Source organism: Schistocerca gregaria, chromosome 6, assembly GCF_023897955.1.
Source record: "Schistocerca gregaria isolate iqSchGreg1 chromosome 6, iqSchGreg1.2, whole genome shotgun sequence".
Classification (NCBI taxonomy): Eukaryota; Metazoa; Arthropoda; class Insecta; order Orthoptera; family Acrididae; genus Schistocerca; species Schistocerca gregaria.
Genome location: NC_064925.1, coordinates 430243540 through 430270255, shown reverse-complemented (window position 1 = coordinate 430270255; position 26716 = coordinate 430243540). Strand labels below are relative to the sequence as shown.

Genomic DNA, 26716 nt, shown 5'->3' with positions numbered 1-26716 from the left:
CATTCTTGTTAACTTACTGTTCTGTGTCTAATAAGCTCAGTAACAATAAATGTTAATCTTTTAAAGCTTTCCACTATATTTATGCAACAAAGTTATGTGGGAGTTGTGCTTTACAACATATAAAACTCGATTAACACCTTTATTACCTTCTCACAAAACTGAGGGAGCACCAATGAAAACAGAGGAAAATGCAATCGAGAAAATGGACAAATGCTGAGACAGAATTGGTGGCCAGGACTTACTTTCAGCAAGTGAAATGTGTAGTAGTGCTGATAGACACACAAAAAAGTGATTGTTACTTAGCTGTTGGGAGTAATATTTCTTCAGTGAGAAGACAGGAATTTGTGCAGGTCACTCATCTTGGAGTGATCTAGTAACTAATGAGGTGATACTGGGAGGGGGGAAAGGAGTGCGGGAGGGAGGTGGGTGTAGAGAAATTTATGGCACAACCTCACTGAAAGAAGAGGTTGGTTGATAGAGCACATCCTGAGGCATCAAAGGACTGACTCATTGGCACTCGAGGAAAGCATAGAAGATCAAAAATTGTGCATAAATAAGCCTGAATAAGATTGATTAGTGTGGAGAACTAGTCAGAACCGGTCTTTGGACTCAAGGCTGCCGCGACAGCAACAACGCTGGCTAGTGCATTTGATATGGACAGAGTTTAAAAAACATATATAACTTGTATGATTTTCCCACGTTTAGGTGTGCATATGTGCCACTGTCCAAGCTCTGCATTTTGAATAGTTACCTGCCCATATTTTTTTAGTAGTTTTACAATAAAATAAAACATACAACAAACATAGTTAATGTGCTCCTCATTCATAGTTGAAACATGGCATCTCCAGTGGAATTCCAAATCATTTTCATGAATTAACATTCTTCTGCAAATAAGTGAAGTGTCTACTGGGAAATTCTCTGCTTTAACATCATGGAGTCTACTATGGATTGGCAATATCACTGATGATGTATCTAACTTGATCATAAGAAATTGTTTATAAAAGTTAAGTGAACCCTTAAATGTGGGTGGGCATTATGCTGCAACAGAATGATACCATCTGTCAACATTCGTGTGTGTTTGGACTTAATGAAGTGCTTCAATTTTTGCAAAGTGCCCATATACATCCGCGTGTTAATTGTGGCACCTGGTTATGTCAATAAGCAGTGGGCTCTTTTCTTTAATAAATAAATAAATAAATAAATAAATAAATAAATAAGAAAAAAGGAAGAAGAAGAAGAAATTCATCATGGCTTGTCAGGAGCTGGCATACTTGTTGTTTCAACCATACTGGAGAAGCTTCACAAGGAAGCTCTTACACGTCCTTCATACAGTCCTGAGCTGCTATCATGCAATTTCCATATCTGTGATATTTGTGGTGCTCTAAAGAAAGACATTCATGGTTATCAACTTGCTTTGGATGAAAATGTGCATGTCCACGAGCAACCACAAACATTTTTCCATGAAGGTACTGACCACCTTGTCTCAGTAGGATAAATGCATTAACAGTTATTTTATGTGGAGAATATCCCTTATTTTTTAATACAGACTGTATATGTTCCAGCTCGTTTGCAAGGCTGTCTCTATCAGACAAAACATGTGCTGGGTGCACCAAGGTTTGAAGGATGCTTGTAGTTTGTGAATGGTGGTGATAGCTAGATGCTTGCAAACACACATCCTTACCTACAGCTACATAAATAATCTGTAAGCCACTATACGGTGGTTGGCAAAGGGTATCCACGATTTCCTTTTCTGTTCCACTCGCAAATGGAGCAAGGGAGAAACAACTATATGTGCCTCCGTGTAAGCCCTAATTTCTCTTATCTTCAGGGTCCTTACACAAAATGTACAGTGACGGCAGGAGAATCGTCTTGCTGTCAGCTTCAAATGCCACTTACCTAAATTTTTTCAATAATGTTCCTCAAAAAGAGTGCTGTCTTCCATCTGTAGATTCTGATTTGAGTTCCCACAGAATCTCAGCAATACTTTTGCGCTGTTCTAACCTAGCAGTAACACATCTAGCAACCCACCTCTGAATTGCTTTGGTGTCTTCCTTCATTTTGACCTGGTGCAGATCCCAAACACTCAAGTAGCACTGAAGAATAGGTTGCACTAATGTCTTATATGTGGCCTTCTTTACCACACTTTCCTATAAATCTCCCAATAAACTGAAGTGGAACATACGCCTTCCCCACTGCAATCCTTACAAGCTCATTCCATTTCATATTGCTTTGCAGCATTACGTCTAGATATTTAATCGACATCACTGTGTCAAGCAGCACACTACTAATGCTGTATTCAAACATTAAGGGTTTATTTTTCTTATTCATCTAACTTAAATTTTGAACTAGCTGCCATTTGTCACACCAACTAGAAATTTTGTCTAAGTCACCTTGCATTCGCCTACAGTCACTCAATGATGACACCACAGCATCATCAGCAAACAACAGCAGGATGCCACTCACCATGTCCGCCAGATCATTTATGTACGTATCAACATTCCTATCGTACCTCCCCGGGGCACTTCTGACGATACTCTTGTCTCCGATGCACACTCACTAGCAAGGGCAATGTTCTACACTCTATTACTTAAGAAGCCTTCGAGACACTAGCATAACTGGTATCCTACGATGTATGCTCATTAACATTCTGCATTGGAGTACCTTGGTAAGTGCTGTTCGAAAATCTAGGAATATGGAATCTACAATGAATGGAATGCCCAATGACCAATCCACAGACCAAAACATCCAAAAATGGCATACGACTGCCCTCCTCCACTTCTATAGTCAACTGGATCTTCTTGTGGATTCAATTCAAATGCTGCAAAAATTTTGGCAGTTCTTCACCATCGGATCACATTACAAAACTTATCATCAACTTATTGCCAGAAGATTTTTTGTTTAAGTTCTACCAAATCAACTGTCCTCTCTTCAAAGTCTTCCTTAAAAAAAGTTTGCTATCAGAGGGAGGGGGGAGACGGATTACCTACGGTATACGGTCAATTTGCTCAAAATATTCACTATTGAATAAAAAGTAGGTCGGGGAGGGGGGACGGCCTTTTAACAGCTTTGAACTTACTGCTAACGAGTGAAAATGAATCCATGAGACGGATCTTGAAGAATGAGATAACATCGATACTTGTATAGGTCCAATTTATTGAGTTGTAGTGACTTCAGTCTATTGACACAGTCACCGCAGTTGCAAATTCGATACAATCATTTTCCCACAAAAGGACTCAGTAGTGCAGCAGTCTCCCTTGCCCAGTTATACATCAGAGCACTGATATTGTTCACAACAGGACATGACACTAGATTTTCTTTGTAAATGTTTGGAAGGCCACATGTCCTTGGTGGAACACAGCTGCAAGCTCTTAATCTTTTCACATCCAATGTCTTATGGGAGAGAGAGACAGTTAATTCAATAACAACGATGTTGTTCTTCCTAGTCTCCCTGTGTGGTCTTTATTGATCCTCTGGTACGCTGGTTCATTTCACAAGCTATAAATCTTCTGATCTTATGTGGCAACAGCACAGTGGCATTCCCCTTATCCACTGGAACGACCACAATTTTTCCCCAGCACCGGTAGTGTCCTGTTGTAAAAAACCTTATCCATACAATTGGCCACAAAGTGTCGAAAAGCAACTGCTTGCAGTGACGCAGCTGACACGTAAGCAAACATCGCCGATTCCCTCGAAGCCGACTCCTTATAGACCCGGTCCACTTGTGTCCAGGCCACACCGTTAACCCACTCCCAGGAGAGGGATGGGATATTGGATGCAATCTCCGTGTGCAGATAAAACAGCTGTTTTGAAATATTATCCAGTTCACAATGAGTAAAACAAATCCTATTCTTCACGAGTGCTAGGTTTGCCTTACACGGGATGAACTTCACTGTGGGGGACTTCATAAAATGTGTCACTGTGGCAAACTTTGGAATGAGTTCAGTGTGCCAGCACTTCAGTAAGAAACAAAAAGCAATCGACAATCTTGTTCATTTATTCTGTAACTTTTCCAGCATCTCTATGTCCGATGGCATTCTCCTTCCCAAAGAGATATCTGATGCGATTCTCGACTTTTTCCCGGTGTTAACCGTATTCCACAAAGTTCTGGGATTTCAACCAGATGACAACATCTTGCCACAACATGATTCTTCAGTTTCTCCCAGCATATTTGTCGATCAAATAGTCCACGGGGCCACTGCCGGTTTCTAGAGTCTGCCGGGCACAATATTTCGGTGATCGGATATGTTACCGTCATCAGGTGAACTAACAAACTGAGCTCCTGAGGGCACACACAGACTTGTAACCCCTCCTCCTGCCAGCTGCTTCTCCAGTCTGCACCCACAGCCGAGCATCGGCGGTCGCAGAGATGCTAGCATTGGCGTCTGTGGTGGCACTGACATAGGTGCTCTGTCTGATGTGGTTCCCAGATCGTGTACTTTGCCGAGAGACTTCTTAATTCAACTCAGTGCTGGTACTCGAGCCTTGTCAAGATTATAGCCGCAATCTCAGTTGATAAGATCATCCCTGGTGTGAATTTCTATGGCCTCTGTAACAACAATGTCGAAGTATTTGGAAGTCTGTGCCAAGATTCTAGTACATTCGTACTCCTTTGCATGATTCTCAGACAAACAATGCTCTGTGACCACTGACTTGCTGAGATACGTCGGTTGAGTGTGCGTCAGGTGTTTCCAACCACAATCTTCGATGTGTGTCCACTATATGTCTTTCCACATTGACGCGGAATCTGGAATGTGCCAAACGGGTTTCCTTTTGGATGTTGCCAGGAGACCGCCGACCTTTTCCAGTAAGTCCTGACCTCCACATATTTTCTGTTTCATGGACTATGAACAAACAGGAGTTGCAATGGGCAGCCCATTCGTGCCTATGGTCACAAATTTGTATATGGAGTACTTCAAGGAGGAAGCCCTGGCATCATCCAAATGGAAAACCAGGTGTTTTTCCCATTATGTAGATGACGTGTTTGTCATCTGTCTCATTGGAAGGGACAAACTCCTTGATTTCCTTACACATTTCAATCCCATACATCCCAACATCAAATTCACTATGAGACTGAAGCAGAAGCAAGATTACCATTCCTATGTCGAGGTCAAGGAAAAGGGTTCTAAAACACTACTACACAGGGTGCACATCATCTAAAATGCAGAGCTGGAACACTTCAGAACTGTATTGAGAAAAAATGGGCACCCGGAGTGACAGATTAGGCACACACTCTGCACCACCACAACAGTACAATTCGTGGAGAGGAAGTAGTCACTAAGGAAGAGGCAGCCATTGCCTTTATATGGTACACTGGAACACTATCAGGAAAAATCAAATGCATACTGAAGAAGCACTGAATAAAAACTGTCTTTTGCACACTCTGTGAAACATCATCATTATTAGGAGGTGTCAAGATGATCTCAGTTTGCAGAAGGCTGGCATATAACAGATTCTGTGTCAATGTGTAAAGACATATAGTGGACAGACGTCGAACATTGTTGCCAAGAAACCAGAAGCACACATTAACTAATTCATCCCAACAAGTCAGCAGTCACAGAGCATTGTTTGTCCGAGAATCACGTGATGGAGAACGGACATATCAGGATCTTGGCACAGAGCTGCAAATACTGGGAGAGTGTCATTACAGAGGGCCCAGATATTCGCACCAGGGATGATCTCATCAACCAAGACTGTGGCTATAATCTTATCAAGGCTTAAGTACCAGTACCAAACAAACTCATCTAGTGACCAAGACGGGCAGAGCACCTACGTCAATGTCACCACAGACATTAATGCTAGCATCTCCATGACCACCACCGTGTGGCCACAGAGGAAACAGCTAGTGGGAGGAGGGAATATAAGTTGGTCGCATGCCCTCAGGACCTCAGTTCGTCAGTGCCCGATGATGGCAACAAGTCAGATCACCGAAATATTGTGCACATTGGGCATATTTGTGGACTGTTCAATCATCTTGACATGATACTTCAGCCAACAAGTATTCAGCCATCTTCAGGAGATTGTTTTAGACTTGAAATTGCCATTAAGTGTTGCTAATGTGATACCAAAAACTTGTGCCGAGACTCGCGTACACAGGCAGCCACTACATACCGAGTTTAGTGCCCACTTCAAATACTGATTGATGTATGGAATACAGCCAAATAGGTAAAGGCAATACTGTATGCCTGTGTGAATGTGGGCATGCGGGGGAAAAAATTCAGAAGTCAAATTAATAAATTACCTGTCGCTAGATGTTTCATTAGGCATAAAATGTTTTCTTTCAGGGTATATACGCAGACAAGGAAAATAAATTCTCCCATATTTCCCAGTTAAAAACGCACTTTTCCCTACATGAAAATACAAGTCTTCCAAGGTAAAAAATACACTTTCTCCTTGATAACCAATAGTGCAGTTTCCCTCGGAGCAGTAAAAACATCAATCCTTTGAATAGTAAAGGTTTTATACACCATCGTACAACTTCCCTGCACTTTAGAAAACGAAACTTGGCAGGGGGGGGGGGGGAGGGGGGGGGGGGGGGGGGGGGAGATCGCATTTTGGAATATCTTTTATGTGTGGCAACATGTACGCTGTGTATTTTCATATTACAATACGCAGCATCTCTCTGTATTACGAGAGTATACATTCAAATTCCTGCCATATATAGTATATTAATTTCCAAACCATTGAAAATAGGTATTGCAATGTGCATTTGTAAGCTAATCACATCATTGTGGTATCGCCAGCCAACGACAGCAGATATTCAGAGCATAGGATACACGATGTAGTAAGCCAATAGCAACATTACTGTGAAGTTACACGCGATCTAAAACTGGAAAAGTTTATGGTTTAAATTAATGTACATAATGTAACTACAAGAAAAGCTATGCTTTCACATATAATACTGATCTTTATAGTGTGTGTTACACTTTAAGATATGTCACAAAAATGTGCTGGTAAAATTTTGAACAAAACATTAATATCTAGTCTTCTAGGCTCGAAATAATTCCAAGTAAGTGCTACTCAAAGTGTTAGTTTTAAATGAGACTCAAATTCTCTGTGATTTAAGAAATTCATTGCACATTCTCACACATAACTTAATTCATACTGTGCAAAAGAAAATTTCTTTTGAAAATATTGCTTTTCAAATAACCATTCGCAAAATTTTCCCATGACCTCTTCGACATGGGTTCATTTCAGCAGATGCCAGAGAGCTTCAGAAAACTGATGTTAGCGCGTGTGGGCAGTTACGATGACATAGGAAGCCCGTATGTTCGTACACATATGGCATTAGGAGTTCTTACATGACGGTAAAAAAGAAAGACATCAGAGGATACTCCAAGATCATAGGAATTTTGTAAACCATACCAAAATGCATAATTTGGACACAATCATGTGTACAGATTTGCAATGAAGTAGGCCCCAACTTGATACTAAGGTTTTCAGTGCACTTTTTAGGATGAAATTTTCATGGAGTACCAGTATTGTATTGTCTCATGTTTGGTTCTTTATTATAGCATAATGCCATACGTGCCAGAATATAAAATGGTGTACTTGAAATTCAGTGAACAGTTGAAACTAGATAACAGTGTGGAATGTTTCGTTTCTTATAAATTGACTCTATTTGCAGAAAATATAAATGAAAGCCACATTTATTCAGTAAACTAACAAAAATAACATCGTTGTTGTGCAAGGCGATTAATGCTTGACTGCCAAAAATGTGGAAATAAAATCGGAAAACAAATTTTAGCCTTCCATAACGATGTGAATGTCTTAATTCCCTTGGTACCTCCAGACCACAAAAATCTGTTTTGTTTTCATTTGATGTGTGAAGTGTAAATGAAGAAAATTTAGCAAAATCACTACACATAAACACGCATCACTATCCCCCCCAACACAGGTCACTATCCCCCCCCCCCCCCCCCCCCCCCCACTACAACCCAAACTGCTCTATGCATGCAAGAACCTGGCAGCTTAGGTGCACCAGAAAAAAATTTTCTGGGTAGTGTGACTGCTTCTTATACTGCTGCAGCCACAGTTCAAGTAGCCAGAAGCGAAAGGTATTGCTCATATGCACATCAGCTGTGCACGCGCAGGAGCCCGCTGACTACTCAAAATGAACTTAATTGTAAACAATTATTACGCCACGCTCAACAGAAGTAGTTTGCTGTTACGAAATATTCTATAATCTTCATCCTAAAGCCTTTGACACAGTTTGCTTTACACAGGCGCTTGTGTGCGCACTGTGTTTTGTTGTGGTAAATGGTGCATTTCTTTGGCAACTTAAGTTTTATTTTGATTTTATTCTGTTGTTTACATTTTATTGCTGTAGTATTATTCTGCAGTAGCGGGATACAGTAAAATTCTTTGATAGACTATCTGTTCTTACCACCCAAACTTACAAAAATTTAAGTCAAGCCTAAAACAACGAAAAATTGCTGGAATTTTAAGAAATTTCTGGTTTTCTCCCTGATAAAAAAAATTTCCGGATTTCCCAGTTGTCCCGGACCTTATACATCCTGCTTCTAATGATACTAAAGGGATCATTGGATCCTAATGCCTTATTCAGTTGAAAGGCCATAACATGATCAACAATATTTTCTGCCATATGTATTTCCACAGTAATTGCATCTGAGAAGGATCTTGTCAAAGCCAGTATTTCTGTGGCAGGACAATCCACAGACTGTCCAGCACTGATTTACTGGAATGTGAAATACGAGTCTGGCAATGAAGTTCAATGCACCTGTCACATACTGTGTATGACCCATGTAGCTTTGCCACACTGGCACTCTGCACCAGTTTTTGGTGTAAGATTAGTGACATGAACTAGCAGTCTCCAGTGTGAAACAATAACCCAAAGATGGCTGAATAGTTGGCAGTCTAAATACTGAGGCAAGATGTCAAAGTCATCCAGCTGACTCAAACATGACTATTTTATACAGGCACAACGTAAGTATTACATAAACATAATTTTCATGCTGTATCTTCAGGCTACATAGACTATTTCAAAGCAAAAGATAATATTTAACCGAAATACACAACCTTACAGCTGAGACCAGTGACAGTGACAATTATTTCTGGAAGTGTGTTCTAGGACTGCACCTGGAAAAAAAACGCCTGATGCTCTCTTCAGATTCTGGGAACAATCCGTATTGCTGGAGTTTATGACATGTTACTTACCAGTAATTGGAAAGGTGTCCATTTAAACTTAATCATCCTGCTTTCCCAAAAGGGTACAGAAATGTGTCACCGAGTAACTAGAAAGGAATTATTTCACAAAATAACTACATCCGTATTAAATTAATTTATTGTGACCTATAAAATATTTTCAAAAATCTTGATCCTCATGTATCACACACAAATATCACAGGAAAATTGACAGACACACTAATAGGTTTCAATTTTTTTTTTTCCAGTCTCAGCCTGTCCATCCATAAAGTAAGTTTAAATTATCATTCTACACAAATTGCAGATCCAACTCAATAGGAGACACACAACACCAAACCCATTTCTCCAAATAGAGATTTTGTGTACATTTACAAATCATATTTTAGTTATTCTAAGGCATTCATTAGGCCAAAATGTAATACCCTTTTAACATGCAGTGATTTTGATGGTGCAGGTACTTACATCAGTTTACTGAAATTACTGTCCTTAGTGCCACTGCATATACTACAAGTTAGACTGAAGATTTAACAGCACTTTTCGCAGAGATGTTCATTTAGCACACATACTATTCACTGCCTGTCACTGGACCTTTTCTATTTTTATTTACAAATTCTGTCTCAAACCTTCAACATTGGTGGAGGCTGTGTGGAAAATATCATACAGAAAGGTTACTCACACCATTTGTCTAAACACAGTTTAATCTTTACTACACTTTCTACCTTTGGCTATAATGGCTGGTTTATTGAAATATTAAAGGGGCCATCAATGCCCTTTCAATCTGTGAACAAAATACTGTTGACCAGCAAAAATTTTTTACAACTAGTTTCATCTTCTAATGGCTGTAAATAGCAATCCACTACATGTAGAAAACATTTTGAAACACATCAAGTTACTGCAGTCAATCACTGTTTGTAACATCAATATGTACACTTAACTATTAGTTCCTCGTCACTTCCAACTGCTGCTTATTTTACACTTCACTTCATAGTTGATATTTTGTAATTCATTATCAGAATCTCACAGTGATAACTGAGATTTTTGACAGCACACAATCTGAACAAAATTCTCTGTGTTCAAATAATGGAAAATCTGGGATGGAATAGCAATATGAGTTACAACAGGTTGCTATTCACCGCACAGGAAGTGTTGAGTAGTGGACCAACACATTTAAAAGAACACTTTTGGAAGTTTCTTAGCTTCTGACAAAGTCCTTCAACAAACACACACACACACACACACACACACACACACACACACACACACACAATTATATGGCCACTGCCTGTCTCTGGGACATGGGGCAGAGAGAGAGAGAGAGAGAGAGAGAGAGAGAGAGAGAGAGAGAGAGAGAGAGTGTGTGTGTGTGTGTGTGTGTGTGTGTGTGTGTGTGTGTGTGTGTGTGTGTGTGTGTGTGTGTGTGTGGCGGGGGGGGGGGGGGGGGGGGTGCGCGCGCGCGCTTGCTGTTTTTTTCCTTCATTTGACAAAAGCACTATGTCTCAATATCACAAAAAGGATGGTTGCAACTCACTGTGTAGCAGAGATGCTGAATCGCATACAAGCATAACGAAAAGCTGTCAGAAAGTGAGCTTTCAGCCAATAAGGTCTTTGTCAAAAATAGATCCCCCCCCCCCCCCCACACACACACACACACACACACGAATACAGTCTCTTGCAGTTAAAGTGAGATTGTGAGCAGCAGCACATGACAGGACAGACAACTGGGTGGTGGAGGTAAGGAGGAGGCTGAGGTGGGGAGAGGGAGGAATAGCAGAGTAGGAGTGGGTGACAGTAAAGTGCTGCTTTTGGGAGCATACACAGATGAGGTACAGGCAGGTGGCTAGAAGGAGGGGGGAGAGGGGGCAGTAGTGGAAAAGGAGAGGAGTAAAAAGACTGAGGGCGTGTTGTTGGAATATAGAGCTGTGTTGGGCTGGAATGGGAATAGGGAAGGGGCTAGATGGGTAAGGACAATGGCTCGATAAGATTGGAGCCAGGAGGGTTATGGGAATGTAGGATATATTGCAAGGAGAGCTCCTCCCTGTGCAATTCAGAAAAGCTCGTGTTGGTGGAAAGGATCCAAATGGCACAAGTCGTGAAGCAGCCATTGAAATGAAGAATGTCCTGCTGGGCGGCTTGCTCAGCAAGAGGGTGGTCCAGCTGTTCCTTGGCCACAGTTTGTCGGTGACCATTCATGCAGACAGATTGTTGGTTGTCGTGCTCACATAGAATGCAGAACAGTGACTGCAGCTTAACTTGTAGATCACATGACTGGTTGCACAGGTAGGCCTACCTTTGAGAGGGTAGGTAATGTTTGGGACCAGAATGGAGTAGGTGATGGAAGGATGTACGGGACAGGTCTTGCATCTAGGTCTATTACAGGGGTATGAGACTTGAGGCAAGGAGTTGGGAGCAGTTGTTGGGTAGGGATGGACAAGGATATTGCGTAGGTTTGGTGGATGGCGGAGTATCACTGTGAGAAGGGTGGGAAGGATAGTGAGTAGGACATTTCTCATTTCAAGGCACGATGAGAAGTAGTCGAAACTGTGGCCAAGAATGTAATTCAGTTGCTGCAGTCCTGTGTGGTACTGAGTCACAAAGGGAATGCTCCTCTGTAGCTGGACAGTGGGAGGTATTGGGTGACTGGAAAGGTAAGGCAAGGAAGATCTGTTTTTGTACAAGGTTGGGAGGGTAAATGTGGTCTGTGAAGGAATACGCATCACAATAGATGTGTCGGCCATGGGCGGCTAAGCTGTATGGAAGGGTCTTCTTGGTATGGAATGGGTGGCAGCTTTGATCTGGATGGTCTACAAGCTAAGCTGCAACCACTGTGATGCATTCTACGGGGTGATGACAATCAACAAGCTCTCTGTCTGCATGAATGGCCACCGGAAAACTGTGACCAAGAATACCACCTCAATGCTGAGAATGGAAGTTCTTCATTTCAATGATTTTTCCCCACAGCCGGTGCCATTTGGATCCTTACCACAAACTTCTGCTTTTCTGAATTCCACAGGCAGGAGCTCTCCCTCTAATATATCACGTGTTTCTGTGACCCTCCTGACTTCAAACTTAATCAGTCACTTTCCTTACCCACCCAGCCCCTTTCCTGTTCACATTCCAGCACTACACAACCCTCTATTCCACCAACTCACTACCCCCTTGTGTCAACCTCCCCCCTCCCCCCCACCAGCCCACCATTTAATCTCCCAACTGCACCTACCTGCCCCGGTATCCTTCCCCCTCACCACCCAGCCTCCTCCTCACCCCCACCACCTGGGTGACTCTCCCATCACGTGCTGCTTCTTGCAGTCTGGTTTCAGCTGCCAGGGATTGTGGTCATGTGTGTGTGAGTCGGGTTTGCATGTGTGCACATATGTTGTCTATTTTTAACAAATTCCTTGTTGGCCGGAAGCTCACTTTCTGACAGTCTTTTTGTTGAGCCTTTCTGCAACTTAGAATCTCTGCTGTGTGAGAGGCAACCATCCTTTTCATAATATTGTTACATTCCATAAAGGACTATGTCTGATAGCTAAGAGAGAGCCAATCCCAAAGCTCCTACTACAGTTATCAGCCAGAAAAGCTGTGTGAACAGAAAGTACTTCTGCAATTTATAAGGAAACAACACAAGGAGTATAATCAGTATTATCACAGAAAATAAATATGAATACATAATAATGAGCAGATATATTCACTACAATGTAAATAAAGAAAACTAAAATACTACTTTTCATATTAATGTGAACTGTGTTGGAAACATCAGCAATGGTAGTACAAAATTTAAAAAAAAAATTTCAAGAAATGCTGTTCTATGGGACGAATACAGGAAAAAGTGGTGAAAAATGCTATTGCTTGGAACTACTGTGTTGCAGTATTTCATTCATTCATTTTAATTCATAAATGATGTTCCGGAATGCAGACACAAAGGAGGTCCTTCAGGAGTGAGGAACGGATCAAGTTACACATTAACAGGTAGAGACAGCCACTGGAGCAGACTCGGTTGTGTGTGGTGTTGTTGTTGTCTTCAATCTCATGACTGGTTTAATACAGCTCTCCCCACTACTCTACCCGGTACCGGTCTCTGAATAACTACTGCAATCCACATCCATTCGACCTTGCTTACTGTAGTCACCTCTTCTTCTTCTTCCTCACCAACTTTTAACCTCCATATTTCACTCCAATAATAAATTGACAATTCCTTGGTGCCTCAGAATATGCCCAATCAACCATTCCCTTCTTTTAGTCAAGTTACACCATAAATTTATTTTCTCCTCAGTTTTATTCAGTACCTCCTCATTTTTATGTGATCTATTCATCTAATCTTCAGCATTCTTCTGTAGGGCCACATTTCAAAAACTTCCCTGACATGCTGGGGCTCTCTTTTTCATTTCAAAAGACATCTTTTCTTCTATTTATAATCTAAAAGTAACACCACAGTTATCAGCATGAGTCAGTCAGTACTAGTCATGATAAACTGTTAGTATTCAGCTTTTGAGGAAATATAGCTTGACTTATGGAACGATTGCAAAGACTAATTGAAATATGTGTGTGTGTGTGTGTGTGTGTGTGTGTGTGTGTGTGTTTGTGGCGGGGGGGGGGGGGGGGGGGGGGGGGTGGGGTGGCTGTGAAGTCAGCACAAGATTTAAATACTTCAACTTAAATACCAGCGGGGAGTTAATGCTTTTCACTGTCCTCATAATTTTTGCGATCTCTCTAACAACTGATTTGACGAAACGCGTGTCTGTTCGCAAAGTATCCAATGTCTTGATGGTCCAATTTTTGTCTATGTTTTCAGCTATCTTCAGGAAGAATTCTTTAAATTTAGTGGCCAATGATTTGAATTTCAGATCAGCCGCCACACTGTCATTAGTTAGTTAATCATTTAATTAATGAAAAACCATTCCAGTTGGTAATAAGAACTTAAGTCCTTGACTGTTTTCGGCCTTTACACCAGGTCATTTTCACAGAGATCTGAAAAATATGCTGTAAAGAGCAATGTCAAACCGGCTGTGGTCTACATAACATTCTTATTAGCAACTAGAGCAGATTTTTATTAATTGAACCTACAGCAGCAGAATTAGCACCATCAGAACATGGAGAAACTAATAAAGATCATCATTTGCCTGGCTAAGTTTATTAGTTTCATGCTCAGTATTGTTCCAAATTGTCTTTGCATTGATCTTGGAAATACTTGTGTATGGTCTTTGCTTTTTCGATGATACGGAATCCACGGAGGAATCTATTTCTCCACAGAATTTTTTAATTTCTTGAATTACTCTACATTCAACTTCTATAGTTCTGAAAATTTCAGAATCTTTTTTCTTTTTTTTTTTTTGTCTTGTGGCGACATTATTAAGAACATATTTATTACCAGTTTCTGAGTCAATTTTAAAATGCACCACTATAGCCAATATTTTGTATATTTGTAACTAACTTCGAATCTATAGATTATTCTGTACTAAAGAAACATTGCACATTTAACTGAGCCAATTCCAGTTTTGTGTGACATGTCAACAGATACCTATTGTACCTAAAGTGTGTGTTACGATTTGTTTTCTAATTCTATCAAGCACCATAAACTATTTGAACTGATGTCAAAATTATGCAACTACGTCACTCTCACACTGATACAAACCTCATTCACAATCAATGATTTTGCTTATGCTGAACTCAACATGCTTTTATTAATTGCTGCACACAATTTCGCTACTCAAATACTGCATTAGGATATGGTGTGCATGCAACAATGCATCTATTCCTTGGCAGCTCTGTACACAAAATATTTCATTGCATTTATGATCAGACAATATGTTAAATAAATACTTGAATAATTTAACTGATACAACACAATGATGTCCCTTTTCCTATAGTCAGATCTTACTGAGATACATACTTTTTAGCTGTAGAATAGATTCATGATGACTACTAATTATAAAAGCAGAAGACCCTACTGAAGTCACAATCCACATTTTCAACCAACCAAATCACAGGAAAATTTGTGTTTTCTTACATAATAGCATGCAAGCAAAGAACAACAAAATATAACAACATTGTTTCTACAGAACAAATAAACAAGCTTCATAGCCTGCATAAAACACACACCAACCAGCAAGGTAATATGTCTTATACATCAAACACAGCCTATCTGCCAGTACACGAAGAGGTTATGATTACAGTCATTGTTGAGAGTGATGGATGTTTGTCTTGAATCAGAAGTTGCCATCATCTTTTTCTGTAAGCTTCTTCATATTTCCCACAAATGGTCATTTATACACATTGGTATTTGATCTTCTTAGGATTTTATGATTTCATCTTCCTGTTATCTAACTTTAAATATTATTGCCTGGACCCATTTAACCATAAATTTCCTCAACATGAATTACTTGCATTTGTAATTTCAACTCGTGCATGCACACAGAAACATTACTTCCTTTAAAGAATGGTACAATTATCTCTTTGTGAAAGAGAAATTATTCCTTCTGGATGTAAAGCTGATTAAGACGTTACTAATACAAATACTGAAGTCTTAAGGTGCTTCACAAAACAAAACTTGGAAGCATCTAAAACTGCCGTAACTGTCATGTTCTTCTCCTTTTGTATGGGGGAGGAGTAGGTGCGCTGATCGGACTCGATGACTTGCTGGAACTTACATCATCTGGCTTCAGAGCACCCCTTGTTGAACGCTTGCTGCTGCTGCTACTACTGCCACCACTACCACCTCCACCAGTGCCACTCCCACTGTTTGCTCCACCACCCCCACTACTGCTACTGTTCCCAACACCACTAGCAATACGTTTTGGGGTATCTTCCTGTCTATGTTCGTGCGAGTCCTTTGAGCGTTCTTTCTTTATGGAAGACGTGGCTGCAGTATCATCCTTGTCTGTATCATCTTTCTTACTCTCCCTTCTTTCTTTTGTGCTTGTTCGGTGTACCTTATGTGACCTGACATCTTTACTCTCCAAAGATTCTACCTTAATTTCTTTCGGTGTTTCCCTAACTTCCTTCTTGTTTTCCTTTTTTCCATCTTTACTGTCTTTACTTTCTCTTCTAAAGTCTTTGTCTTTGCTGATTTTCTTGGGCTCCTTTGTATGTTCCTTGGACTCCCTCTTTATTTCCTTGAATGTGTCTTTAATTTCTTTTCCTTCTTTTTTCACAACAGGTTCCTTTACCTCTTTGTTATTCACTTCCTTTTTAATCACGTCTTTCACAGCTTTTGGCTCTTTCTTGACCTCATTATCCGTGGATGATTGTTCCATACTAGAGCCCGAGTTTACTTTTTCTTCCATCAAATCACCAAACTCTGTTTCAGGAAGACAAAAGTCCTTATCATCATTAGGAAAGGGCAGGTTCTCGGTGTCATCCTTGAAAGATAAAAGGAAGATATGATGAGAAAAGAAACAGTGGCATCAAAAGTATGTACAAAAGAAAATAGCAGAACAAAGTTTCCAACAAAAAATATAATTAATGTCAATCTTATAAGTAATCTAAAATAACATATTTTCAAACCAAAGTAGAGCGCTATTCCAATGATCAAGCACCGATAGTGACGTGAAATTTCGACACTGGGTTTGGACACAAGCATTATTACTTCATATGAAAATGAGAAAATGTCAGGAAATTTTAAGGTACTAGAAAGGAAAGGTTGCAGTTTAACGTGTCACTTACATCACAGCCGTTAGAGATAGAATGTTATCTTAACTGGAGACAGATTGGGGGAGGGCAGTTGCATCTACTGTGAACTCTTCACAAGACCTTTTCCAGCATCGCCTCAAATGATTTAGTTATACACAAAGATACCTTAATTAAGCAGTCAGTAGGGCGTTTCTCCTTCTGAGAATACTGATGGTGATGTTTTTTCAAAAACCAATGGTTATTGGGGGCTCATTAAAATATTCTGAGAAGAGAATGTGCTGCTTTGAAATTTCCTGGGATTAAAACTGTATGCCAGACAGGGACTGGATCCAGAAACTTGATACTTATGGATATAATTAAATGAGCTACCCCAGCATGACTCTCCATCTATCCTCACAGCTGCTGTCTCTCACTCCTACTTTCCATACCTCATGGTCACTATCACATACCTTGCTGAAACAGGACTCCTGGAAGAAAGAATATTGTGGAGAAATGGCTTAGTCACAGCCTACAGTTTTTCTGCAGTATTCTTTCTTCCAGGAGGGTTGTTCCAGCAAGGTACGAAAGACAGTTTCTATGAGGTATGTAAAATAAGACTGTTGTCTAGCAGAAGTGAAGCTTTGAGGATGGGTTGTGTGTCTTAATTGGGAATTAAATGGGTTAGAGCCTTGCCCACAGACAGCAAGGTTTTGGATCATAGCCTTAGTGCAGCACACAGCTTTAATCCATGTAAAATACACCAAGACAAAAAAAGAAAGAAAGATGCAGCATGAAGGAATTATCCAAATGAGATGTAAATCAATAGATATGATCTACATGTACATACAAGCAAACAATTACAATTTTAGAAAAACTGAGTTATTTATTCAAGAGAAAGAGCTTCACAAATTAAGCAAGTCAATAACATGTGAGTCCAGCACTGGCTCCTATGCAAGCAGTTATCCAGCTTGGCATCAATTAGTAGAGTTGTTGAATGTCCTCCTGAAGCACATCGTGCCAAATTCATCAAAATCGTGAGATGGTTGGAGGGCCTTGCCCATAATGCTTTACATTTTCTAAATTGGGGAGAGGTCCGGCAATCCTGCTGGCCAAGGTCAGGTATGGCAAGCACAAAGACAAGCAGTAGAAACTCTCACCGTGTGCAGGTAGGCATTATCTTACTGAAATGTAAGCCCAAGATGGCTCTCCATGAAGGGGGGAAGGGGCGGAGGTGGATGCCACTGCAATGATGCCACAGGTGACAACCAAAGGGCCCTTGATGTAAAAACGAAATGTACATCAGACCCTCACTCATTTCTGTATGGTACGTGACTGTCAGGTTAGTATCCCACCAATGTCTGGGATGTCTCCAGGCAAGTCTTCAGCCGGGAATGTCATTGAGTGGAGTAAAATAGTCTTCAGTGAGAAGCCCCATTTTGAAATGAGTGCTGATTAATAGTAAAGATGTATCTGGAAATGCCTGACATGCTTTGAGATGCCCCAGACAGCAGTGGCATACCAACCTGACCATACAGACTGACAACCAGGAGTGATGGTCTGGGTGGCATTTAGTTTCACAGGAAGATCCCTTTGATGGTCATCCACAGCACCTTCACAGCACAGTGATTTGTCAATGATCTTCTACACTCCTTTTTGTTTATCTTCATAGCAAGCCATCCTGGGGTACATTTCAGCAAGATATTGCCTGCCCGTACATGACGGGAGTTTTTACTGTTTGCCTTTGTGCTTGCCAAAACCCTATCTTTGCCAGAGAGGTCGCTGGATCTCTCCCAATTGGTCACATTTGGGGTGTTATGTGTAAAGTCCTCCAACCAGCCTGATTTTAATTATCTAATGCACTTATTAGGCAGAATTTGGCATTATATCCCTCAGGAGGGAATCCAACAACTATTATTAATCAATGCCAAGCCAAACTTCTTGCACAAGGGTCAGAGAAGGACCAACACATTATTGACTTGCTCAATCTGTGTAGCTCTTTCCCTTGCATAAATCACCCCTTTTTTCCATTTTTTCTGAAATTGTAATTTGTTTGTCTGTACATGCACATCACTTCTACTGATATCCGTCCCATCTGGATAAATCCTTTGTGATGTGTCACTTTCTTTATAATTATATATATATTTTTTTATTTTCGAGTTCATTGGCAAAACGAAATCCCATTTATATTTACATCCACACACTGGCAATCTCACTAATATTAACACTCAATCTTTATCGCATAAAATTAAAAATTATCAACAAATATGTTGTGTTCATTCAGTACTATGAATGCTATTGTATACAGACAGGTCCTGTTGCTGGAGAAAGTAACTCCAGATTTTTCCTTAAATATAACTCTTTAGCCACTTTTTTTCCAGTCAATGCAGTGTTTTCTTGGGTTAATTACGAGTTTATCCCACCTCATCCTAGCAAAGGCTTTCTCCCAAATTAATGAAAATAGCATTCACTCATTCTTTTCAATGTACCTTTCTCCTAGGACTTTTAGTAAGCCTACAGCTTTTCTTGTGGCTACCCCTTTTCTGAAACCACATGCTCTTCACCCATGAAGCTATTCAGACTGCTATATATCCTTCTGTTTACCACTCTCAGTAAAACAATGGTCGCATGTGGTGTCAGACTTAAGGTTTTATATTCCTTACATTTTCTTATGTAGTTTTTCTTTCGGAGGGTACCAAGATCGAAGTTGTTAGGCCACTCTCCATTTCAGTACATTTCCCTACTTACTTTTAACAGCTATTCCATTCCTTTTTCATCGAAGGTTTTACATATTTCTGCAGGCAATACAGCAAGCAATGTGTCTTTCCCATTTTTCACCTCCTTATGAGCTAACTCCAACTCACTCAAATAGAATGTTGTTGCCCTACCTTCTTCCAGTTCAAATTGCTCTGACTTTTGTCTTCACTGTATTCATGTAACAAAATGACATTCTTTCCATCTCTCCTTTACTTCGTGAGGTTCATTAACCATCCTACAATCCTCCATTTCTATCTCCACAACCCTCTTTCATCTCTCCTTTTCACACATCAACCCCAATGCTTCTTTATAAACCAAGTAATACCTGTCATCTCTAACAAATCATTTGATATTAATTTCTTCCCAATTCACTTCTATCTAGCTCAACCTATCAGCTTTCTTAATGCTATTATTTATGGTCTTATACATTCTTATTCCCCCTCTTCAGTATTTATAATTTTCACTTCCTTCTTTCCTCTACTTTACAAATCATTTTGTCTGTTATCCATACTTTCCCCATTCTCTCTAGGTTTTATTCATAGCACTTGTTCCAATAACTCTTTCAAGTTTTTCAGTCTATCAAAAATATTGCCTGGCTCACTGATTCTCAGTCTTCCCATAAGTAATCTTTTACTTCAGGTTTTCCCTCTTTCTTTATTGTTTGTAAATTTAATGTTACCCTTTTTGTACCTTCCTAGACCATCTTTAGAATAATATATAGCTTTCCAACAGCTAGATTGTATTCTGAGCAGATATCTGCTTCTTGGTAACTTTGAGAAATGCTAAAACTATTTGTAGACCTCTGTTGGTTTCATAAACAGTCATTGAGCTTTGATTTCCAAGTTTACCTCCTACTTGTGTGGTGCTCTAACAAGGTGCCTCCTACCATGAGATTGTTCCTTTTATAGGAGTTTACTAACACCTATCCTTTGTTGTTCCTCCAGCCACAACTGTCACTCCAGAAGAAATTTGCCCTCTCTCTTACCTCGCACACAACTGCATTTGTGTTTCCCGTAACTATTATGTATGCTCCTATTTCCTCCTCTTCCATTACTTTCCCTATCTACTCATAGCACTCCTCTAACTCTTTGTCAGGATGTCAATTAGCTTTCAGTCTTTCATTTACTCTCAAACTCTTATGACATTTCCATTTACTTTCTTGACTATTAGTATTCCAACTCTTATAAGAGCCAGCTCTCTTATAAGTAGCAAAACTTACTCTCTCCACCAGTTCCCCACCTTGCTTCACTCGTACCAAGTACAACCCGTTTCCAGGAGACGGAGGTAGGAGACAGATACTGGCAGAAGTAAAGCTGTGAGTACCGGACGTGAGTCGTGCTTCGGTAGCTCAGTTGGTAGAGCACTTGCCCGCGAAAGGCAAAGGTCCCAAGTTCGAGTCTCGGTCGGGCACACAGTTTTAATCTGCCAGGAAGTTACAACCCGTTTGTTTTTGTCCATTTCACTTTTTTTTATTATTATTATTATTATTTGCCTTGTTCTGGTTTTTCCTTTCCTTCATTTTCCTCTAACCCCCCCCCCCCCCCTTTTCACTCTCAGTATCCAGCCTTGGTAAATTCCCCTCTGGGAATCTGAGCAATTGGAAATTTTAGCTCTGGAATCTTTTATACAAAGGTTCATGTTATGTACGTCTAATAAAAAAGTAGTGTGGCGACTCCTCACTTCTTTCCACATAGTCAGGAAGAGTGCTCCAGCTAGATTCTGATGCTCATTCTGGGTGGGATGCTGTTTGCAGTCACCCACTCTAGATAAGGCATTGCAATTCTTGCGATCCCGCAATGCTCTACACTTACATGTACATCTATAATTCACAAGTCATTTTATGGTGTGTGGTGGGGATTATTTGGGTGCCAATGACACTTCCCCCTCTCCTTTTGCAGTTATGAATTGTCTACTCAAAAAATGATTGTTCGTAAGCCTTTACAAGAGCTCAAATATCTCTATAATCTTGGCTGCATGGTCTTCTTCAAGATATGTAGGAGGAAGCAACACATTGACTCTTCCACAAATTTTAACAGTAATGTACAATGTGTTTTTTGTAGAGTCTGCCACAGGAGTTGGCTGAGCATCCCTTACTGAATAAACCTGTGACAAAACACACTGCTTGTCTTTAGATATTTTCTATTTCTTCTATCAGCACTGTTTGGTAAGGGTCCCTGCCTGACAAGCAATACTTTAATGCACATTTTATGCACTACCTACATATGACTCCCAATTTGGCATCTGCCCTCCCTGCAATCGTTCCACTTGAAATCACTCTGAACTCAAACACCCACATATTTAATTGATGTGACAGCTTCCAGTGACTGTTCAGTAATTGTGTAATCACGCAATAATGTGTAATCCTGCCCCTTCATGTGCAATACATTACATATGGTTATATTGAAGGTCAACTGGTAATCCCTGTGTCACGCATCAAACCTCCAAGCTCTTCCTACATTTCACCACAATTTTTCAGCACCATGAATTCTCTGTAAATAACAGCATCACCTGATAATAACATTGTGGAGCTTCCCATGTTACGTACTACATCATTTCTACATATTGTGGATAGTAACGGTCCTGTCACATGTCCCTGGAGTGCACCAAACATATTTTTAAATCTGTAGAGTGCTCTCCATTAAGAATGCTACTTCCTTTGCCCTGTCAACAATACAATACTGTTAAATCAATGAAAAGTTCTTGGAGAATGGTGAACACTTGCTGGACAAAACTGGTTATGGCATTGAAAATGCTACTTGACTGTGCCATCAAAAAATATACAAAACTAATGCAACAGATGGTTCAGAAGCCCACTCATGCTGCAACTACATCAGATCTAATGACAAATACACCTGACCTCTTTAAGATGTCTGCTTGGAAACTGGTAGTAATAACCACGAGGCAGCTGTGACTAAAAGATGAAGACATTGCTACATGTTCTTCAAACTAGACAAAGAGGCAATAACGTCATAACTCAATTATGAACTTAAAACATTCAGGTCTCACCAGGAACATTTAGAGTGAGTGTGGTAGGAGTTTAGAAGAACAAGTGACCAAGCACTGGATACATATCTGTATGTGTCTAGTGGAGCAGTTTTGTGATGGAAATGACAGTCCATTGTATACAATCTCTGAAGATACTTCTAGAGACACAGTGGCTAATGCACAACATGTGTAAAACAAAGCATAAGAGCATAAACAGGGAAATGCTAACCAAAATGCATCTGGCTGTCACAAGGGCAATGCATGGAGCCTTCAGCAACTATAATAGAAGAAGCATATTGAAAGACTTCTCATGAAGCCCAAATAAATTCTGGTTAAATGTAAAGGGCATCAGTGATACCAAAGCTAATGTCAAGACAGTCACTTATAACACAGGAACTGGAACTGAGGAAAGAAAAGCAAATGCAAAAGTACTAAACTTTGTTTCAAAATGCTTCTTCACAAAGAAAAATCAAGAAGTGTACCACAGTTTAACTCTCTCAGAGTAACAAAGAAGAGTGAGACACAGTGTCACTGGCACTGAGAAACTGCTGAAGTTGCCAAAACTGAACAAAACTCAAGCTAGATGCAAACTATCACATTCTACACTGAATTTGCGCCTGCAGGTGAGTAGCCCGTCTTAAAAATAGTATACCATAGATCTCTTTAACTAAAAATTCTTCCCATTATTTGGAAGAAAGAGCAGGTCACACCTGTCTAAAACGTCAGCAGAAGTGATCCAGAAAACTGCTATCCCATACCATTGACAATCATCTGTTTTAGACTTTTACATCATATGATGAGCTCAAATGGGTATTTGAATATAATTACTTCCTTCATTCCAAACACCAAGGATTTGAAAACACTGATTATGTGAAAACCAGCCTGCACCATTCTTTGTTACATACTGAAAGCCTTTAATCAAAGCAGTCAGTAGATGTAGTATTTCTTGATTTCCGGAAAGCATTTAACTCAGTAAAACAGCAACCGTTTCTTACAAAATTACAATCAATAGGGGTAGCAAGAAAAATTTGTGAGTGGATTGTGGATTTCTTTGTCAGGAGAATGTGGCAAGTTATCTTGGATGGAGAGCCATCAACTAATGCAAAAGTAACTTTGAGTATGCCCAAGGGACCATTCATGTTCATGTGGTATGTTAGTGACCAGGTAGACAATATTAATAGTCAACTCAGATTTTTTGTGGATGAAGCAGTTATCTATAAGGAAGTACTGTCTGAAAAAAGTTACACAAATATTTAGTCAGATCTTCGTAACATTCTGCAGTGATGCAATGAGTGGTAATTTTCTTCAAAAATTCAAAGTAAGAAATGTAAAATTTTGCAGCTGACAAAAAAAAAATAACTTATCATCTGTTGACTACAATGAGTCACAACTGGAACCTGTCAAGTAATACAAATACATGTGTGTAACAGTTTGAGAAGATATACAGCAGAACATTCACACAGCTCAGTGGTAGGTAAACCAAGTGCCAGACCTCAGTTCATTGGCAGGATACTGCGAAAATACGATCAATCTGCGAAGGAGATTGCTTACAAAATACACGACCCAACCTAGGCTTTTGCTGGAGTGTACAGGACACACAATAAATAGGACTGACGGGAGAGTTTGGACCTATACAAAGAAGGATGGCATGAAAGGTCACAGGTCTGTGCGGGCCATCTCTGAGATGGTGGAAAACCTGAACTGGCGCAGACTTTGAAGACAAATCCAGCCTGTGAAAACCTACATACAAAGTTTAAACGTAATAGGAAGAAGCCTTTTAATACAGTAATGGCTTCTCATTGGCTCTAGAATAATGACAACTGTGTCCTACAACCTCTCTTCAGTTTATTCTGCAAGTGGCCTCTATGACCAATCTACAGCAGTAGTTCTCTGTAAGATCTGACAACGTCATCTAACAATTAAATCATATATAACATTTTGAAGTTAGGCAGTGCCAATCAGTTAATTTTCACGAAGTTAATCACTGGTTGAAGCGACAAATGCCATAAACAATATGGCGACAACAACGACATGTTCTTGGTAATTTAAAAGTCTAAGCTATAGATCAGTCTATCACCGCAACCAGGTATTTTTAGTATCAAATTTGTTGGCTTTGCCAACTCACAACTAAACTATTATTTTCCAGTCTAAACTATACCTCATGCTAAGCTACAGATCAATGTGTCACCACAACCTGTTTTCTTTTGCTATCACATTTATTGGCTTCATCAGCAAACAACGAAACTATGAATATGTGCACCAAAAGGTGATGGGACAACAGCCATGGACATTACATCACTGGCCAAAACTGATAACAAGTACCAAAAATTTCTTCTTGACCCCTGCATTGTTATCTGTGACCTAGAGGACATTATTCCCTGTAAAAACTCTGACAGAACGTTCAGTGCTGCACGAGTCCACTAATAGCATGTTGAACTATCTAGACTGACTCAGCATGACAGTAACCATCTCTATAATGTTTACGTAATGTGCAAATACGTGTACATGCTCAGACATGGAGCTTGGTGCCACACAGACTATATTCTATGAGATTTTAAGAGATTTTGTCCCTTACTGCATTCACTGTAAAGTACACTGAATAATATTTGTAGACATACTGAATAACTACTGCAGAAAGACAGATTACGCAATACACCAGAAGAACTATTCTCTGAAACCTCAATTTATACTGTGGACACACTGAAATTGATGACTGATTACTAATTTTCGATCTTAACAATAATCATCTTCAGACTGACATAGCATGCCATTCGACATCTTACGGCACATGAAAAAACCTGCATTGTGAAAGAAAATACTTTTTCTGATGGGGCATATTTTCTCAACATATACATTATTACGGGTTACATTTGCTGCTATGTCAGTTTTTGATCTGGAGACTGTTGTTAATAGATGAAAGTGGTAACAGAGACGGAATAAGATTAAAAAAACTAATGAGAAATATTTAATGCCCTCCCCGCATTTTTCATAATAGATGTACTGTATAAGCACCAACATACTGACAGGAGATTTGCCTGTTTTGTAATAAACCTTTACAGATTTTGCATTTCAATTTTATTTATTTGTTACGAAAATTGAGTTAAATGTCATGCAAACATAGGCATTGGGGTGTGTTACAGATCACCTGGTACTGCAACCTTTATTTCATATTCAGTCCTCAGCTTTGCCAACTATCAACCAAAGTCTATCTTACACAACATAGCCTACACCTCAAGCTAAGCTATATATAAGTCTGCAGTACAACAACCAAGGTCTGTAATTCCTCTTCCATGATTGGCAGTACATAACAAAGCCTCAATCATATATGATCACAAGATTTAACCGATAGAAGATAGATATGAGAGAGAGATTCTATTGCTATTTGGTTCATATCAAATAAGCATACATACCAAGGCCTGCATGTCATACATTGTGTCCAAATGATCCCATATAACTTTTGATGAAACGTCTTTATTCAGTGCATTTCTGAACTTCTCAAGGATACAAGCCATCTGGAAGTGCTTGTTAACACCTGATATGATACATAAAATGAATTAATTGAAAGACGGAGCGGTGTAATTTGCCTAAGTTACAGTACTATCATTCATTAAAAAATCGTATGGTTGCCAAACGACAAAATTATACAATTCCATTTCAATTGTTTACATATTTTTAGGTTAGGGAGAATAGATACGTTGAAGACTGAGAAGGATGAAAACTACTCACCAACTGGTTTGTGGCCAATCATGGCATAAAATAACTGCACTTCTGTTTCAACATTCCATTCTATCTGCTCGGAAACTTCTTCTTTGTCTTTCACCACCATTTTTAATGCACTATCCGGCACTACAACACCAGCCTTCTGCTGCGAATCGAATTTTGTATCGAAAGCACAATACTCGATTTAAAAAAGACAAACCTCGAACGCCAATTCAAATTTCACAGAAGACACCTGTAATATACGGTCAGCCGGCAGGTAAGTTTCATTTTAAATATTACTTTTCCTTTACTATTAGGATTATAATGACGGAGAATATCCGTGAGTACCCCATGACATTTTGCAGTGCATCTGGATTATGCACTTAATCGTGCAATCGAAAAATACGACACTGTTTATATTAAATAGTCAAGTCACACGTGCATACCTTTACCTTGCAGGTGGTTCTTACCAACACCGTGCATCAAAATACCACAAACGAAGATAAAAGGG

The 26716-nt window shown here is 39.7% G+C and overlaps 1 protein-coding gene across 1 annotated transcript; it reads right to left on the bottom strand.

Moving 5' to 3' along the window:
- Nucleotides 1-14396: 14396 nt before the first annotated feature.
- Nucleotides 14397-26349, bottom strand: LOC126277982 (uncharacterized protein DDB_G0284459). Its single transcript, XM_049977647.1, has 3 exons — nt 26233-26349; nt 25917-26038; nt 14397-16517 (listed from the first exon to the last, which is right to left on the bottom strand). The coding sequence occupies exons 1-3, from the start codon at nt 26330-26332 to the stop codon at nt 15735-15737; spliced, it is 1005 nt and encodes a 334-aa protein (XP_049833604.1). The 5' UTR covers nt 26333-26349; the 3' UTR covers nt 14397-15734.
- Between the last annotated feature and the right edge of the window lie 367 nt (nt 26350-26716).

What these genes read in the sequence shown, in the direction of transcription:
- LOC126277982 (XM_049977647.1), bottom strand. Translation starts at nt 26,332, where the DNA reads ATGGTGGTGAAAGACAAAGAAGAAGTTTCCGAGCAGATAGAATGGAAT. An exon ending in GATTGGCCACAAACCAGTTG is followed by an intron (nt 26,039 to 26,232) that starts GTGAGTAGTTTT and finishes GTATCATATCAG; the next exon opens with GTGTTAACAAGCACTTCCAG. An exon ending in TGTATGACATGCAGGCCTTG is followed by an intron (nt 16,518 to 25,916) that starts GTATGTATGCTT and finishes TTATCTTTCAAG; the next exon opens with GATGACACCGAGAACCTGCC.